General features: G+C 40.9%; 1 protein-coding gene across 1 annotated transcript in view; it reads right to left on the bottom strand.

The window, feature by feature from the left end:
* gabrb1 (gamma-aminobutyric acid type A receptor subunit beta1) overlaps positions 1–19,001 on the bottom strand; it is a 79,642-nt gene extending 60,641 nt beyond the window's left edge. Inside the window, exons 1-3 of the mRNA XM_076748392.1 lie at positions 18,376–19,001; positions 18,191–18,282; positions 18,024–18,091 (exon numbers count right to left, since the gene is read on the bottom strand). Of these exons, the coding sequence (XP_076604507.1) occupies positions 18,024–18,091; positions 18,191–18,282; positions 18,376–18,455 (240 nt within the window). The 5' untranslated portion in view covers positions 18,456–19,001. The remainder of the gene's footprint in view (positions 1–18,023; positions 18,092–18,190; positions 18,283–18,375) is intronic.
* Between the last annotated feature and the right edge of the window lie 754 nt (positions 19,002–19,755).

Genomic DNA, 19,755 nt, shown 5'->3' with positions numbered 1-19,755 from the left:
ACTCACATTTCAGGTACTGTAGAGATGCAGTAGAAGTTGTAGTGCAAACACAATGCATGTTTTTGATGTTTTTTTATATACTAGGGATGTAACACAAAGCTACTTTCTTACTTTCGTTTTATTTTGGAAAAATATCTGTATTTCTATTGTGTCTGTGTAACACTGGATGTGTCATAATGAAGTTTTAGAACTATTTATTCTTTTCTCTCTCCCTTGTCTCTCACTTGAATTCAGGAACCACTGGGGAACTGAAAATCCAAGAACATCTTAAGAGGCGGTTCCCCTACCCTAAGCTTCAACCCCCCCGGTTCCATCCCATCTCCACACCAGCAGCTCACACTGGTCCATCGTCACACTCCATCCATCCATCCATCCATCCATGGCCTGGATCTCTCCCTTCACCCTCCCATTTCTCACCCTTCTTCCTGTACTCCGTCATTCCTCTACCCTCATCCCTCCATCCCTCACTCCTCATCCACTCATCCCTTGACCCTCATCCCTTTATCCTTTGCTCCTCATCCCTCACTCCTCATCCTTCCATTCCTCACCCTTCACCCCCTCATCCCTTGCTCCTCATCCCTTCATCCCTCACCCCTCATCCATTCATCCCTCTTTCTCCTCATCCTTGCACCCCTCCTTCCATACATTCTGCCTTCCCTTTATCCCTCCTAATGTATTATCCTTCATCGTCTATACTATCCTCCACCCATAATACACATTATACACACATTATAAATCTCTATCCTATCGGCGTGGTCTTTGTTAGTGATCTCTATGTATGTATGTATGTATGTATGTATGATGTAACTGAGCTCAGCCAGACACCACTACAACTGGCCAGTTAATGAACCCTTTCACTCTGTGTTGGGTGGAGGAATGATGGATGGCAGGATTGTGTCCCTTTCTGTGCTGCCATTTATTATCTGGATGAGACAGATGATTGGTCAGTCATACAGTGGCCTCACAGTCAAATGTGACTTATTTGTACGCAGCACTGAGCTACAAGATCTAACATGATATCACATCTCATATGAAATAAATAGAGATAAAAACATACAACTTGACATATTCTGTTATATCAAATATTATCTAACCCAAACAAAGTCACTCTTGTCTCCTTGTGTTTCTTGCCCCATTGGACTTGGCTGTAGTCATGTCACTGTGTTCTCAGAATTCAGCAATTAATTTGGTGATAGACCTATCAACCATAAACTATATATATATATATATATATATATATATATCATCATAAATTTTTTTAGCTGACAAAAATCAAAATTGTCTCAGCCTCAAATGCACTATCAGTTCGGTTCTGTTTGTATTATTAATCTTCAGACATAAAGATATTGAATTCTAATTGGTACAACAAGTCCTGCATGTTTTTCTTGGAAGGATAGCACATGGTACAAACCCAGTATCCACTGGTCTTGACTGACTGGTGATGTCAGGCTGTGCAGTACAGGCTGTGCCTGGCTCCAAACATGGAGACAACATAAGGGTAAAAACAGGATTTTCAAGAGCTTTAACATGCTGAATTGTCTCTTTGTAGTGCTGTTGTTTTGCTGCTCTGCAAGCTGATGTGTGATGTCTGAGCCTAAGGGAACATGTGTTTCTGCTGCTGTCCTTCGCTCTCAGACTACATTTCAACAATAACACTATACAGTGTGTGAAATGCATTGTGTCACAGCACATTAGGATGGCCTGCATATATTCAGCAACATGGGGGCAGAACACTCATGCTCTCTTTCCAGACATTCTCAACTGTACACTGTCCTTTAAAGGAGGAATCATTTGAAACATTTTTCTGTGAGACACCCAACCCATTTAAATGTAATTCAAATAATTCTGAATAATGTAAAATGATTTCTCTACAATGAAGAACCAATGACATACCCAGGTACCACTAACACCATATGAAGGCCTTTTTAGTGGCCCAAGCGTTGGATTGCAAGCACCCAATCTAAGAACCCTGATCCCCTTTACTTGCATATTGATTGGTTGTCTGAATAGAGTAAGAGACAAAGACAGCTACAGAATAAAAAGAACAAAGCTGATCATTACCTAACAGGATGTGCAATAGTGGAGGTCTTCACAATCCACTCGATGTCACTGAGAAAAGTCATGATCGAGGTAATAAAGCAAGCAGAAACACAGAATACAAATAATGTTAAGAGTAACAAAAAGGGCTTAATTTAAATAATGTATATTAACTCCTAAAGGCCTTGCAGGTTTTCTGACAAACTACTTATCAAAAAGCTTCAGTTGACTGCAGGTAACCTTTGGTGAAAGCTGCCAGGAGAATGCCGCATCACTGCTCTTCTACTGAGCTAATCTGAGGTGCAAAGGTGCAGTTAAGATTCCACTCAGCTCTCATGGCTTTACAGCATTCGTTGCAGTTTGTAAAGATGCTTATGCATGCCTTTCCCAACAAGCTGGAGGGAAACAAACTTTCTGAAAAAAGGCAAGCATGTACTTGAGGCAGCTCAGAACACTTTGCCTCTATTGTCACAGAACAACACAAAAACAAAGAAATAAGTGTTTAAATATAAAAACAACCACCACAAGTTCTTTAGCCTACTAAATACAGTAACTGGAGCATTCAAAGTCCTAGATCATATAATGTACATCTGTACACATCCATGTCTATTAATGCATGTCACTAACTTGACTTCTTCCCCGGAGTCTTTCTGCTTTCTTGCAGGTTCTCATGGATCATGGCTGCACCTGGATTGTGGATCATGTTTGCTCCTCCAGTCTTGACCCTGCCTAACACCCACTGCAATTGCTATTACTATTAGTCATACTTCTATTATTATTAGATTCATAGTATTGCTACTATGTACATATACTGATATTAATATATACATATATTATACACATAAATATACCATATACGTATACACTATGCTTTCTGTCATATATTGAATGTACTATTTAATTATTCAAAAGTCTATTATTATAGCTGTCATTATTAGTGTCATTGCGGTGCAACTCTATCTCTCTTCTCTCTCTACCTCACTCTCTCCATCTACCTTAAAAGGAAGTTTTTCCTCACCACTATTGCCAAGTGCTTGCTCTGGGGGAATTGTTGGGTCTCTGTAGATTAAAGTATATGGTCCTGACCTGCTCTATATGGAAAGAGTCCTAAGATAACTTCTGTTGTGATTTGGTGCTACATAAATAAAGTTGAATTCAATTTAATCGAATGTCTCTTAAACTAATGGGAAGATTCCTATAAAATGTGGTGCAATGTGGTGTTAAGCTATGATGTGGTATCATACAATGTGGTTGTAAGAGCTCCAAATTGTTTCATCATAATCTTCACATTGTGTTTACATCTTGAAGTATTTAATGTGCTTCACTCAGAAATTTGAGAGGCAGAATAAGCAGAGCTGGAAAAACAAGTGGCAAGGAACTCAAGCCCAAAATCAGAATCTTTCTTTAGTTTTCAATACAATATTTTCTTACCTACCAAATCTGAACACTTTAATCTTAGGAGGGGTGTTGTAAATCCAAGGCCTGACTGTTCACAGTCCTGCTGTCGACAAGCAGAGCAGAACACCTACTAAAACGTATTATTAGCATGGGAACAAGGCTAGTGGTCTCTTAACCTTGTAGCTAAGGCATCAATATGCCTCTCACATGTCACAAATATTTGACTCTTCTCAGAACTGGAAGAAATGGTCGAAACTTCAGAAGAACAACTGGGCTTCGAAGAAATATTTTCCTGCATCTCTCTGGTGCAGAATAATACAACTGCCAGTCCAAACAGTTTCCTAATGGAGTTCTATAAAAAAAATTGTAATAAAACTTACTCCTTTATTGTTAGATGTATTTAATGGTTCCCTAGAATGTCTTATCACCAACACTGAACCAGGATCGTATGCATTGTAAATGAAGTAATGTAAAGTACGTAAGTGAAATAACATGTGTAACATGTGAAACAACATGTGAAACAACATAATGTACGTAAGAAATGTACTCATTTTAATCCAAACCAGGATCTTTTCCTAATCCTAACCAAGTAGTTTTGATGCCTAATCCTAACCAAATTGTGACTATTTAATGATGTAAACCACATGTTTATTCTTTTGAAAGTCCAAATGAACGTTGTATATTTATTATTGGTAACTTTACCACAAAGCTCTGCATGCAGAAAATGCTAGGGGCATACTCAGAGCATCACAGTTTGAAGCACAGTGCCACTGACAAAGCGTCCACATGATGAGTTGGGAGTAAGAATGTGTTACTTAGCTCAATTCATAAGAATAGTTACACAAAACTGAGAAGACTAAGCTAGACCTTCAGAGATGGAGCATCTTACCTCTATTCACTTCTGAGTCGAATGGAAACAATCAAAAAGGAGATGAGATCTCGCATCTTATTTCTCTGTACTATACACTGAATTGAATATAGTTTGAAAAGCATTTGCAAATCAACGCATTCTGTTTCTATTTTTGTATTACACAGCGTCCCAAATTTTTTGGAATCGGGTTGTACAAGTGTCCTGCTCTGTGTAGCAGAGCAGTAGAGCACTGAGTAATAAAACAGAGGGATTAGCCATTTAGCCAGCCACTGGAACTGTTAGTGGCCAATAATAAACTGGAGATGACATCACCTCTCATGAGGCAGCAGTTCCTCGCTGCTGCCTCATAAAGCTGAGAACACAGAATTAGGAGGACAACCTGTGTATGTGTGTGTGTGTGTGTGTGTGTGTGTGTGTGTGTGTGTGTGTGTGTGTGTGTGTGTGTTGTATGTGTGGGAGTTACAGTCCCATTGGGGATGAAGACTTTCTAAGAGACTATTATTAGAAGCAGCTGTTCCCCTCAGCACCCACTTCACCATCATCGTTATGGCAGCTCGGTGTTTCCACGGCAGAGCAATGGCCTTAACGTGAGCTGAATACTGTTATGCATATGAGCTGTGCTAAAGCACAGTGGCAGCGAAAGGCAGAGCCCCACTGCTGCTGCACCACACTGCACTACACTCCAGGCAGACAGGAACAGGGCCAGCGCATGCCCTTGGTTTGTTTCCCTGTCCAACAGTCTGCACTGATGTGTGAAAGGTGATCTCTTCTGTGCTTCTATATTTCTTCTCTTATGTACAGTATCTATCTAACGCTCTCTGTCCATAGCAAAGAAAATGCAGCACAGCAGATCATGGGCACCTATGTCATGCTAACCCCACTGCAGTGTGCTCCTGTCTGACCTAATTCTGCCTTACCCACAGCCATCTCTGGGTGCAGCCTGGAAGACATCATAAAGAAAGGGGGTGAGTTGGATGGTGGGGTAGCAGTGCAGTCCTTCTGGAGCCTCCTAACTAATAACTGCTGATGTGAGAAAAACTGAAAGTGCAGGCGGTGGTGCTCGGCTACTCATTAGGATACTTTGATTCGATTTGATCACTTGATTTTTGCAACGAATCCAATGACTTTGTGTAATGTGACAAAACCACCAACTTTGTGCATAGTACTTTTTAGGCTCTTTTAGCCCATTGTTTTTCGGTTTTACAGTCCACAGCTTTTCTGCTTTGGTTCAGTCTCAGTGCTCTACCTCATTTCCACCATCAGTAGGCAGCTGTTTTCAGTAAGAAAGGTGTGATAAACCCACTGTACACTACCTGCCCACCACCAAACCGCACACAGACACAGTCAGTGACACGCTGGTGAACATAGGTGGGCACACTCGAAATACTGTGAATGCTAATGTTCTGTGTCCACTGGATGTGTAAACAGACAACTGTTCACTAACATGTTCAACATGACTTTATAAAGTGATGTAAATGTTGTGTTTCACAGTTTGTTATGCTTCTCCCATGTGGCAAAAATCAATTAATGCAGCTTTAATGCTCCTAGTATTGCTGGAACTTTGACCCTTTCAGGCAATTTCTCTGCTTTTGTAATTGTCAACTATTCCATGTGCAGACCCAAACCAACAATGGACCAACAAATATCGTGTGTATTGTGTGCACTAACAAGTATTGAGTGTGAATTCAAAGTCTGATCTTATTCCTGTGTGCTATAGAGCTCAATTTTTCTTCTGAAAATTATTAAGAACACAACAGAGAGCCAGCATGTTGCATTGGATGACATGTTCCTTTATTACCATGAATGAGCGATATTAAAAAAATAAAACAATATATTTGTGTGCCATTTTTAAAGATCCCAATGGGCTTGGGAAGACATTGGGCTGACATATTGTTGGTTTTGGTCTTTTCATGGGATTTGTTGACAGTAGGAAAAATACAGAATAATGTCAGAGTCCATTATACCATGGCCAATTAGTAAAGGAAAAAGGTGGGCTGTGTTTAAACTATCAGATTGTCACCAAGTGTCTTCCAGTCATTTTAAGCACGTTGACTTCAACAATCTGCTTTACCTGGCAATTTAACATGATTCATCAGTACTGTTGTTATGGTTACCTACAGTATATCTTTAACACTAATTTAATAAATGAAATCACTGACCAACTACGTTTGAAGTGTCCTGATATATGCTTCGATGAGCACCTGCCAGCCAATCACAAACAAGTTCCACCATGCTGTTATGTAATATATGGAACAAAATATCCCACTGACTTAGCATAAAACTGTCCAGTAATGGTCTACTTTTCTATTACAAATACTGCATCATACAGGATGTACACATTTCCAGTGTTAATATAACAATAACAATAATAATAATAATGATGATAATAATAACAGATCACATGAAAATCCACAAAAACATGAATGCTGACACTGTGATCAAACAGCCTTTTCCTGTTGTCAAACCAACCAGCATGCTCATATCCCTCATCTTGTTTCTATGTCAGCCCCAGCATGCACTCACATACAGGTAGAAAGTGGCAATTCAATACAAGTCAGGGTTCTGGAGGGAGTGAAGACAAGGACGAGAGGAATCACTCCCACCACCCTAAACAAGAACAGCAAGAGAGTTTGACTTCTTTGGTAAAGCGACTGACTGACTTTAGCGTAAAACCAAAAGTTTTGGCTTTGTGAAATTTGCATTTCCCGTTACTGTGCTTTTACTATATCTTCTAGGAATGTTTTTACATGAAAGGGTTTTGTGCAGTTTTTGTTTTACTACAAGTATCTTCTTGAGAGGATTTGTGTTTTATTAAACAGTATTTTGGGTATGTTCGGTAAACACCCACAGAGCGACTCAATGACGGCAGTGTAGCTTGGTGAAAAGGAATAATCCTCCCTTAACAAAGAACCCACTGGACTGAACAATGGATGAACAACAGAGTTTCAGTTGGAGAGTATCTGGAGCCAGTTTATTTATTTTCACACAAATATAGTGAATATGTAAGGGGTAATGCCTGATGAGGTGCATACTATCAGGAATTAATGGACAATGTAGAAGCCAGACTCGTTCGACGTGCAGTGGAGGACCATTGCTTTATCCTACTTATACCACAGTCACTTGCCAAAGAAATTAGTTAATTAATTAATTTCATGCAATTTGCAATCAGAATCTAAAGTTTTTCATAAGTAACAACTCAGTTTCCATGGTAATGCCTGAGGGGTTGACTAATGTCTGGAACAATTATCACCATTCTACAATGCAACAGAAATGGTCTACTGGTCTTGAATCTGGTGTCAGTCATGACAACAATTCAGTTAAATGACAATTAATCCTGGCCCTCAGACTCCTTAGGCTGGCACTGCTGTTATCCCCCGTCTTTGTTGGGCCAGGGCTTCATTTTAATTTTCTATCTGACGTAATTCTTCCAGTGTTAACTCCTTGTGACTAGCAATCAAAAGTTGTCATATCCTCCAAACAGGTTGAAAGAAATTTTGAAATAACTCATTGTAATTATTTAGATGTTAACTTGTTAAAATATTGCAATAAATTGTAAATGGAAGCTTTCGCTGTATCCCTGTTGCTGTGGTTATTGTGCATTAATTTTGAATGGCGAACAGACAGTTTGACTGGAGACATTTAGTAGGTGTCCATTATAAGGAATTAAAGGACCCCCTGCAACCAGTCAGAATTGAGTATACACCCAGACCATGGTATAAAGTGACAGTAACATAACATAGCAGCATGTTTCATTGGATCTACAATGTACCCTCTCAATGAAAACTGTACACTGTACTACTACTGTACTACTACATTCCTGTTTGAAAACTCCATTTGGTTTTGTAGGTCACCTTCTAGCATTGTTACAGTTAGTCTTATTATATCATTACCATTTTTCAGTAATAAGCAGTTATTGAATTATACGCTTCAATAAAGTTAAACTGCCCATACTAATGTTCAGTATTGGAGCTGTGTGACCCCTGCTGACCCCAGATCAGAATAAGCTGTTGGAAAGGAGGACACATCCTGACACCATGATATCTTCTCAGTGCAGAGATGAAGTGCTGTCTACAGAGTTTCTCATAAATCCTAATGGTGAGGTGCAAGCTGCTCGATAACTGTTCGGAGAACATGTACTGATGACACATCTAAATGAACACAATGGGGGGTAAGTAAAACTTGAAAATGTAAATAGATCATATTCTAATCAAAGACATATGATCAAAGCACACAGCACATACAATATTACTTCTCCCATACTAGCCTCTCTGCACTGGCTCAATGTCAAACCTAGAATGGAATTTAAAATCCTTCTCCTTACCCACAAAGCCCTAAACCATAGCACCCTTTTACCCGACTAGAGCACTACATTCCCAGAGGGCAGACTAACTTATGGTTTCTAAAGTCTCCAAAAGTAGCCTGCAGCCATGAAGCTCGTCTGCTGTCCAACCATATCTCAATCTCAGTCCATGAGGCAGACAGTCCCTTTTGATAAATCTCACTGTTAGGGCCGGCTCAGGCTTGCCTTGAATCAGCCACTAGCTATGCTGCTATAGGATTAGATGTCTGGGGGACACTGAGCTCCTGTATTCTTCTCTTCCTCTCCATCCGTACGCATTCATGTCCATTTATGCATGTCACTAACTTGACTTCTTCCCCAGAGTCTTTGTGCTTTCTCACAGTTTCTCATGGATTGTGGCTACATCTGGATCGTGGACCATGTTTGCTCTTCCTACTGTGACCTTGCCTGACACCAATTGCAACTGCTATTGCTATTCATAGTATTGGTACTGTGTATATAGAGTATCTGATATTAACATATACATATACTACACACATCAATCTACCATATACATATATACTATATAACTGGATATATCCTATACTATTATATTAGTAAAATGTCTATTATGATAGCTGTTACTATTACTGTTATTGCTGTACATAGCTCTCCCTTTCTCTCCCTCTCTACTTCTCTACCCCAATAGCCAACTGGCTGTGGCAGATCACCTCCCGCTCAGAGCCTGTCTCTGCTCAAGGTTTCTGCTTGTTAAAAGGACGTTTTTCCTCACCACTGCCGCCAAGTGCTTGCTCATGGGGGAATTGTTGGATCTCTCTAGATTGAAGAGTATGGTCCTGACCTGCTCTACATGGAGAGTGTCCTGAGACACTTCTGTTGTGATCTAGCGTTGTACAAATGAGAATTGAAAGTTGAATTGAAAATGATGTTTCTTAAGCCTTGTCAAGTTCCCAAATGTATACTGCATGCATTAAATGCCACAAATGTAATGTTTTCATATTAGCCATTACACAATAAATGTTCATTAGAGAGTAGTAATACCAAGTCTGTAGATGTAAACCAGTCCACAGCATTCACAAGCTAGTTACAAGCTGCTATTAAGATGAATTAAATGGCTACTAATAGACAACGATATCAGATTCATTGACAACTACGCAATCTTATTAGTTTGCTGTCATGCACTGATAAATGTTGATGGGACTTAAGGCAATGTGCACATTTTCATTAAAAGCTGATGAGCTGTTTGATGCCATTGATTGGTTTTGACAGCAGCATGTTTTCTACAGCCTTGGGGACAGTGTTTTCTATCAGAAGGTGTGTCATCAAACCACACAGAACTCATAAAATTCATGCAAAGATGTGCTTAAAAATCACCAAGGACATACACTGCAACACTGAGTCAGGCCCTGAAAACAAATTCTTGTCAGCAATAAAACACAATTCAAACTGTTCAACTAGAGTTCGGGAACAAACAGGCAGTCCTGGATGTGAAAGGTGGTGCTGCAAGGGTGGAATGACCTGATATTTTTCTGTTAAAAACAGTAAAGCAAAAGCAAAGTAGAGCAGATCACAGGGTTCCTGAAGTCTCTCTCATATTGAAGTGTCAGATAAATCCAACCCTTAAGTGGAAGAGACAAATTCACCCTGGTTGTGCAAAAATATTTTAGTCTGATCAGCTGGGATAGGCAAGTCTTAGTTTAGCTCTTAGGCTAGTTAGTTCCATCGCACAAATATAAAAGCTGTGTCTGTGAAGCTTGAATCCCACTGCGCTTCACTCATCCACTACCCCCTATATAACAGACACTAGGCAGTTTACTATAGTGAGGAACAAATTGAGATCCTTATGTATACATTGACGTTGTTGTAATGTGACATCACTGACTGGTGTCAGGAGTCACACAAGGATTATTTTTGCATTTTTATGTGACACATTACATGATGACATTGGTAGCAGAAAGGGAGGGAACCATAAAGTATACATTTAACACTGAGAATTTACACACTAAAATTAAATAGTGGGAGGTAATTATAGTGCATTATAAAGGTAAGGGATCCTACCTTAGACAACCTCAGCTTGTTATTTTTGCATAGTGTGCCACATTTTTAGACATATTTTCAACACCTCTGACATCTGATACTCTAATTCATTAGATGATTAATACAATTTTTAGTGTTTATATATTTGAAAAAATCTGCCATTACAACAATGTGTAGACCGTTGGCATCTTAAAAAACGCTGACCTCTGGCTTCTACCTGTGCTCTACATAAAGTATCTCAAGAATGTTATTGTCACTGTTAAATTTTGTCAGGAGCCAAGTTTTTTTTTTTTTTTTGCTGACATGAAAAAAAGTTGAGTAACTTTAAGCTATGACTTGGTGTTTTTATATGAGAGTCTTAATATATTCAACTGGGACAAAAATATATACAAAGCACTGCTACTTGCAGTGAGATAGCAAACAATTAGTCATCTTTGTGCAGCTGCTGAACTATAAACTGCAAAAGGACACATTTAACTGACCAAAAACATCTCACAGAATACAATTCAAATCAAACAATTTGTCCTGTGAAATCAGTCCATCTCCAGATGAGCATACTGAGCAGAGAACCCCTTGTATTTGCAGGGAACTCTGGGAGAGCAAATGGTCGAACTCTAGCTGCCCCGCCAGTGTTTGACATTCACAAGACAAATAATAATGTATTTCCAGACATGAATACAGAGAGCTCTGTGCATCACCCAAGCATAAACGATACCACAGCTGATCAGTCTGTATCCTGAGAGAAGGAGCCAGGCCTCAGCGAGCGAGCAGCAAAACCTCATGTCACTGTCGTTTTACCTCACCAGCTGCTCTCGCTTCTGACAGCACAGCATGTCTGATGACTAAGGCCAGTACAGGCCTGACAATGATCTGAAATCTTCCTGTAATCTGTTCACTAACTGCCAAGTTCAGTAGAGCTTCACAAGCATACAGGCCCTGTCCGCTGGCCTCGTGTCAATGTCAGGGACAACGTCACTTGATTTGTCCCAATGTGACATGAGAAATGTCCTCAGGGAAATCTGAAGGAGGCTGCTTCTCCCACGTAGCTCTTTATCCATATGTAAACAAGCAGAAAACTAACACTCATAGGGCTAGGTCAAGTAGGCCCCTCTGTCGATCCAACACGTTACAGTAACAAAGGTACACTACTGAACAGATCCTTATAAGGTGTGGATATTCATGGTTCCCAGAGAATGAATCCTAATCATTCTAATGAGCGGCTGAACTTTGATCTAGTGTTACATTCAGCAAAATCTGATCCTTTTGAATAATGTGTGAACTGAATTGCTGCATTGGAATGAAATTGGCTGTGGGTATTCATGGTCTCCAGATGATGAAGCCTTGTTTCCATGTACAAGCCATGAAGCAGCCATGACTACTGGTGGCACGGTGGAATGGTGGCAACACTGTCACCTCACAGCTAGAAGGTCCCGGTTCGATTCCCGCTTCGGGGGCGCTGGGGGCGTGTCCTCCACCATGCCTTCGGTACCTGCTGCTCGAGGAAAAAGGGCCTTTCTGTGTGGAGTTTGCATGTTCTCCCCGTGTGATCTGATCAAGGATGGGTCAAATGCGGAGAAGAATTTCACAAGAAGCATGGTGTGTGCAGTTTCCCTCCCTAACTCTGCATGTTGTGTGTGTCACTAATAAAGGGTGTCCTCTTCTTACAACCTCACTTCCTGACAGCGTTTTCTGTAGCCGGCTGTAGCAGCCAAATTTACTTTCAACATCCACTGACATATTTTGAATTTTGGCTGAGATAAGTTTGGTTCCCTCCTCTCTGCCTGCAACCTTGGGGACATCACTAAAGTTCACTCAACTGCATTGTATTAAAATGACAGTCACACTGCTGAGGAAATGCAACAATGGGAGGCAGGGGCATCTGCTTTGGCTGGGGAGCAGCTCTACTAGAACCATACAGTCGGATGCTCATGCCAGGGCAGACAGAGGAGTGTTGTGTAAATGGCATGTACACAACACATCTGTGTTTTTAGTGCATGTGTGTCTTTTACACTGTGTGTAAAAAGAAAGCGAGTCAGACAGACAGTTGGCAAACAAAACACAAACACAGGTGTTTGTTGCAAATTTTGAATTATGTTGCTGGCATCATTCAGAGTATATATTTACAAAAATCAATGCTGTAAAACATGATAAAACATTAAATACATTGTCTTTGTACTGTTTTCAACTGAGTATATATCAAAGACGATTAGCAAGTTATCACATTCTGTTTTATTTATTTATGTTCTTTTTTGGATTTAGGGTTGTCTGTTAAAATCTGTGAAAAATTGAAATTTTTCTTCTGTAGGCAATGGGATAAAAGAACTTTCTGTCCTTCATCTAAACACAGCACATACATCCACACTGAGACTGTTCCCAAATTTGAAAGCCTCATACATGTAACACAGACTGGATGTTTTCTAATTATATATATATTTTCTCAATTCTCCTATGGACCAGCAGTATGTGGTGCAAAGTTATGTCTGGCATTCCCTTTTCCACCATGTTTCAGACTGCACAGTCACCATTCCAATTACACAACATGCTGTGTTTGTATGTAAATGTACCAAAATGGTTCGTAAAGTATCTACAGTATAACCACAATCTAAAAGTGCCTGGGGATAAGAAAGGAGGTTGCCTGAGAGCATTGTAGGGACAATCATTTCTGAGGCAGCTTGTTTTTACAAGATAATCTAATCTGGAGAGCAACCAAAAGTACGATGCATTGACATGTTTAATTGATCATTTACAAAACACTGCGAGTGCTAATGATGTTTGCCCTCTACAGTAGGATAGTGTGGTATCCAGAGGATGAGGGTTTGAGTAAGACACATTGAAGACACTCTCTCCTACAAGAGGCCCCTAGGAGTAACCAAACCTCAACTTTGTAGTGATCTTCAAACATTGAAAAATAACCATGACCATTTCTAATGGTTTTCATATGTGCCAATGAATGATATAATAGAAATACATATAATCTTATTACAATTGAATACTCTGTCTATATAATTTTAAATGTGCTGATTTTGTGCGTATATGTGTTTGTAACATGCAACATGATTGATCTAGACATTTCTAAGCATCATGGCTCATGGGCGACTTTGTTTCGAACATCTATGTGTAATTATCATGCATCGATCAGCAATTCTCAATAAACAGCACATAAATGGTCAAATGGGTAATAGACTGCACTTATATAGCACTTTTAAAGTCTAACTGACCAAGTACTTTACAACACAAGCCAGCTTTCATCCATTCACACACATATCCATACACTGGTGGCAGAGGCCACTATGCAAAGTGCCACCTGGTCATCAGGAGAGATGACCATTCACACTCACAGACCGATGGCACAGCTATCAGGAGCAATTTCGGGTTCAGTATCTTGTCCAAGAGCATCTGGACATGTAGACTACAGGGGCCAGGTATTGACCCACTGATATTTTGCTTAGTGGACAACTGCTCTACCTACAGCCATCCCACGAGAGCAGAAGAGAGTAGAAACAGTTATCAAATTTCTCACTAACTGGTAATGTTTGTGGAGGTGGTTAAATTCTTATTTGTGGGTTCTCTTATTTTGTTCATTTTTAAATTGATCATGAAGGCCTGCTGCTTGTGTGACAAAGAATGGCAGGGATGTATGGTGAAGACAAACTCATTGTGTAAACATGGATATATTTCATGGTAATTCGTTTAGGTTCAATCAGCATCTTATTCACTTAGGTTTAAGTCAAGTTGCTCTGGTTGATAGGCTGCTGACATTATCCAATCCAGTATTCTAAACCTTGAGAGTGTTTACATTCCAATGTAATGAATCTTGAGACACTCTTTCCCCTAAACACTTTATTGCTAGTACCATAGCGTATTCTATCAGCCCTGCAGGATTGCTGAATGCAGACTGCTGAAACTGCGTACCTGTAACTGACAACAGTGTCTCACCTTGAAGTCATCTTATGATCAGAAACACAAGGAAAGACCCTCTGAGGGAAGAGAGTGAGAGGAGTGTGGCAGAGTCAGTGAAACCATGTTTTACTTTATGATAAAGGTGCACTGAGATACACTGAGATTATGCGATGATGATGGAAACACATTTTCTTCCATCAGAGATGAGAACAATGAAGTGAACCTCACCAAGAAGAAGTGTGAAGAAAGTAATTTGAGGGATTGTGGTACATGCTGGCAAATGAGAGGTGAGAAATGGTGGTCGGAAGCTGCAAGAGAAGTGACAGACAAAGCAGAAACTGAGAGGTTCAGCCATTAAAGAGGGAGGAGAGGTGAGCAGAAGATGTCAGCTGAACTCTGTGTTGCCCCTCACATGGAAATTCTCTTCAAACGCTTTCACAAATTATGCCGCTGCATAGGCATGAAGTCTCTTAGAATAACCCTGGTTTATTACAATTTAAGTCCTTTCGTTGTAGTTTTGTGCTTTAATTAACAAATAGTTAATATCCTGACATCTGAGAACTTGGCGACATCACTACAACAAAGTCTGAGGGGGCTACAAGTATGAGCCGATGATCTGAGAGGTTGTAAATAAACCTACTGTTAAGCTAGATTAACTACTTTATTTGGAGCTATGCCTTCAAGTGAGGGCGCCTGAAATGTTGCGAATAATCCATCATTGTGCAGGAAAACTAATACTTATTTGTTTCAGTAAAAAATGAACCTAAGATTTAACTGCCATGTTTTTACACACAAAAAACATTCAAAGACACTCCTTTTATATAGAGATCTCAAGAACATGACGGACATCATATTTTGAATTTTACTAACTTGTTAGACTAATGAGCATCATTAGTTTGTCCATTCTGTGCACTACATGTAATTTTGCTCTGAATAAATCTTGCTAGCTGAATCTTGAGAGGCCTGTGGCATCAAAGCACTCTTGCTTCTTTATTATGCACACAGGTGAAAATAATAGCAATAATGATAGCTCTACTCCTATGAAATGCATTGCAGTTGTTAAAGCTGCATTACTGACAACGCATCAGTTGTGTTAGAAAGCATTTGTCTATTTACACATCCAGCAGAGACACAAGAACATTAGCATTCATTTAGTCATGTTTGTGTCCACCTGACAAATGTGAGTCCAGTGTTGAATTTTCTCACAACTGAGAAAAGTATGTATATGTCTCTTTAGCTGCTAAATGTCCCACTGTGTTCACTAGCTAACTGTGTCCATCTGCTGTTTGGTGCTGGGCAGGTAGCATACGGTGGATTTATCAGGGCATTTTCACTAGAAACTGCTGCCTGCTGCAGCTGGAATTGAAGCTGATGAGTCTGGTGAAACTGAACAAAAACAATAAAGTTTTGAGCCTTAAAACCAAAATAATGAGTTTGAAGAGACAAAAAAGTTCTGTAAAGTTGGTGATAATTCTCTGTTGGTTTGACACTCAGTGCCCCCTTTTACATGACACATAGTCACCTAATCCATCATTAATGTAGAAAAAAATTGTGATGAGCGCAACTTCATTATTATACTAACTCGTGCTTGACAAGTGCATAAATTCCATAACTTTCATTTAACTCCACATTTCCCCCCGATCATCATTTGCAATGGGTCTGCATTAGCTTTAGATTTAAGTTTTCCTTGGATTCTCCTCAAGCAGCATCTTGTGCCAGTTTCCCTCAAACAAAGCAATAACAAGCATCCCCCTCATCATTGTTTTCATTAGATCAGACAGGGCACCACAGTCCAATCAGTGTCCCACAACGACAGGCATGGATAACAAAGTCCAATCAGATCAGGGCACTGGGCTCTGTTCATATCCCATCAGAACTTTTGAGAGCTCTGAGTCAAGCTAATAAACATTTCATAATTTGGGCTCACGGTGACAGCACATTATTAACTCCACAAACACTATGTGTATTTACTTGAGCAAATTCACAGTCTCATGTAAAGTTGACTTATGTGTGAGTGCTATGAATATAAATAATGCAGCAGACTCTGTCCCAATACACACTGCTGACTTCCAATACATAGTATCAATTAATAGAGCCATTTGCAGACCAAGTCACACCTAAACTTGTGCTCCTGTATAAGGAGTGGGAAGGATCTGAGAAGCAGAGTCATATCCATTCAACTAAGACAACTAAGCATAACACAGGCCTTATAATACAGGCAGCTGTCCTAGATTCTGAAGCACAATTACACATAGAAGTTTCACACAGTGAAAGAAGACAGCACTCTAACAGTTATTCCACTGCTGAATGTGAGTGTGTCTGTGAGAAGCAAGAGAGCAACTCCATCCTGCAAGCCAGTGACAAAAGATCACACAGAGCAATGGTCTTAGTCATGCTGCAGGTACGTAAGAAATGTAACCTACATGTATACATTTATCACAGGTATCACAGGCTGCTTTTCTTTCCACCACCTGCTTCCACTTTGAGGACAAGTTCCTGGAACTACATGTGAGCACTGCTCAGGAGCTGCTGCTGATCTAAGTTCCTGATACTTTCAGGGGGTTGGCATGCTGCTGTGATTTGTGAATTTAACTGGATCTTTCTAGCTGAAGCTAATCTCAACACACACACACACACACACACACACACACACACACACATGCACAGGTATATACATGCCTAATTCATTGAAGGCTCAATTGTCTATCATGAACCAAAAATGTACAGTATATTAAACACATAGATAAAGAGGAGTAACAAGTCAAGTTTGAATCTCTCTGACACGTATTTCTTTGCAGCCCTTTCATGAAACACTGATGTGTAGATCCCCTGCGCACCTTGGCAGCACTGCATTGATACCCTGTATTAAGTGGTTAAATCGTACTCTGCAGACACTGCTTTTCTGGGCCTCCTTTCTCCTGTTGACTCACTGACAGCCGTTATGTAATTACTGAACTCAGGCCAAAAAACGGCCAAAACATGTACACAGATGTCTTATTCTCTCCTGTCTTTTCCTCCTTTTGTCCACCGGTCACTGAAGCTTCTCTGACACCGGGCTCTCCATGCATGCTGGGGCCACAGATGCGTGTGTGGAATCACTAAACAGCCTCTCTCACTCATTCTGCCTCTCTCATCTCATTATCTATGTTTGTCGGCGTCTGTCTTGTTCATTCTCAGCCTCCGTCGGTTGTGACACCGCGGGGAAGTACTTGATGCATACGGATTTGCTTTGACACATTGCGGATCTCTCCATAGTGCTTAAAAGGGAGCGGGGGGGGCGGCACAGGGAATCTGTTTAGTTTCCTTCAGGAGCTGCGCTGCAGCAAGTAAAGAGGCGAGCCGGACTGACACGGATTTTTAGCCTGACCATCTGTTTGTTGGACAGTGCGCTGAAAAGGCAAGACACTCGCCCCGCAACTGTCGCGTGGCAGCAGTCTGCATTCCATACTTAACACAGTGAGAATGTGGACGGTAACTTACCATATTAACTTCAGACACCATGTCAATACTAGCGATGTCTATGCTCATGCCAACATCGACAGGGGCGCCTATGGAAAATATGACAGCAGAGTATTAGTAAGCATTACAGCAGCCCGCTGAGCATCACATCGGGTTCTATAAACACAGTCAGAACCGGTGGCCTTTACCTCCAAAATCAGGCCGCAGACGGATGTCATAGCCCTTCAGCAGCTTGTCCACGGTGGCTTTCACGTATGACATGTTGCTAGGTTCGTTGGCACTGAGGATACAAATTGCAATTCAGAAAGAAGGAAATCTTGGAGGGCCTGTCTCCACTAAGACATGATACACGGTGTTATTATCCTGCTCATACCTTTGCGCTCCGCAGACTACAGTCGCCAGCAGGGATAAGCAGCAGACCCCCCAGCATCCGCGGTCCAGAGTCCTCCACATCACTCGGGTCCTGCCAGCGACTTTGACACAAGATCTCAGGGATGCAACTTCGCCTGCAAAATTATTCCAGGATCAACGCATGCGCGTCGTTTTAACAACATCCAAGCGTCAGCGGCGAGGTGAGACAAAACGAATTTGAATGAAAATGTAGCCGCGTTGAAAAATACAGCCTTTAGGTGCGGAGGCTTCACCTGAGGAGTAAAGGATGGCGCATGAAGCGGTACATGCAGTCTCCCAGAACTTCAGATGTCAATACAAAGAGTCCCCCCCCCCCCCATCCGGCAGCCCTCTTAGCTTATTCCAGCAGTCGCAACAGTGTCCGTATCAGATCTGCGTCAAGCTCGTCTTCCCGCTGCCGCTCAATTTGAAGACGTTAAATAATGAGCAGTGAGCGCGGATCCCCGGTCACCTTTAGTAAGCCGGAGGGTGGAGAGAGAGAGAGAGAGAGAGAGAGAGAGAGAGAGAGAGAGATGCGGCACAAGCACATCTGACGAGCTGCGCATTTCGAGGCTCCGCCAGCAGTGGAACGCAGTCAGGTTGCGTCACGGACTGCCCACCAGCTTAATTAATTGTTTAAAAGCCTAGAAAGTGCGTTACAAAACGTAACGCACGGCTAACTGATGAGAGAGATGATACGATACGCTGCATGGCAGCTGAAATGGCTTCTGCTCAGACTGCAGAGTGAGGGCGTGAAGGGAATGGAGAAGAACCATTCTGCATTTCATTTGTCATGACATTGGATGCAGAATTAGGTTTACAGAAGTAGTTGTTAGTATTACTGGGGTCCAAATCCCGAAGAGCAGTGCCTTTCTCTATTTTTGTGGTGTATAATTATCATTTTTCTGCTCAAATTGCTCTGAGCCGGAAAAAGCAAGAATGAACCTGGGTCACATTACCTGGAAATGATTTGCAAGTGCTTCCCAAGAAATATGAGCCCAATATGCCTAATGGTGGGAGTGTAATTAAGAATCAAAAATTAATCTCTGTGGAGGCCACACCCCTCACACAATCCAATTGACTAGCACAGCAAACATACCAAACCAAACCATGCCATACCAAACCGAACCATACAAAACCATACCACACCATACTAAACCAAACCAAACCATACAAAACCATACCATACCAAACCAAACCAAACCATACCATATCACACCAAATCATGCCATACCATGCCATACCATACCATACTATACCACACCAAATCATGCAATACCATGCCAAACCACAGCATACTAGACCATGCCATACAAAACCATACCATACCATACCATACCATACCATACCATACCATACCATA

This window comes from Chaetodon auriga, chromosome 14 (assembly GCF_051107435.1).
Source record: "Chaetodon auriga isolate fChaAug3 chromosome 14, fChaAug3.hap1, whole genome shotgun sequence".
NCBI lineage: Eukaryota > Metazoa > Chordata > Actinopteri > Chaetodontiformes > Chaetodontidae > Chaetodon > Chaetodon auriga.
This window is presented reverse-complemented; position numbering and strand designations above follow the sequence as displayed.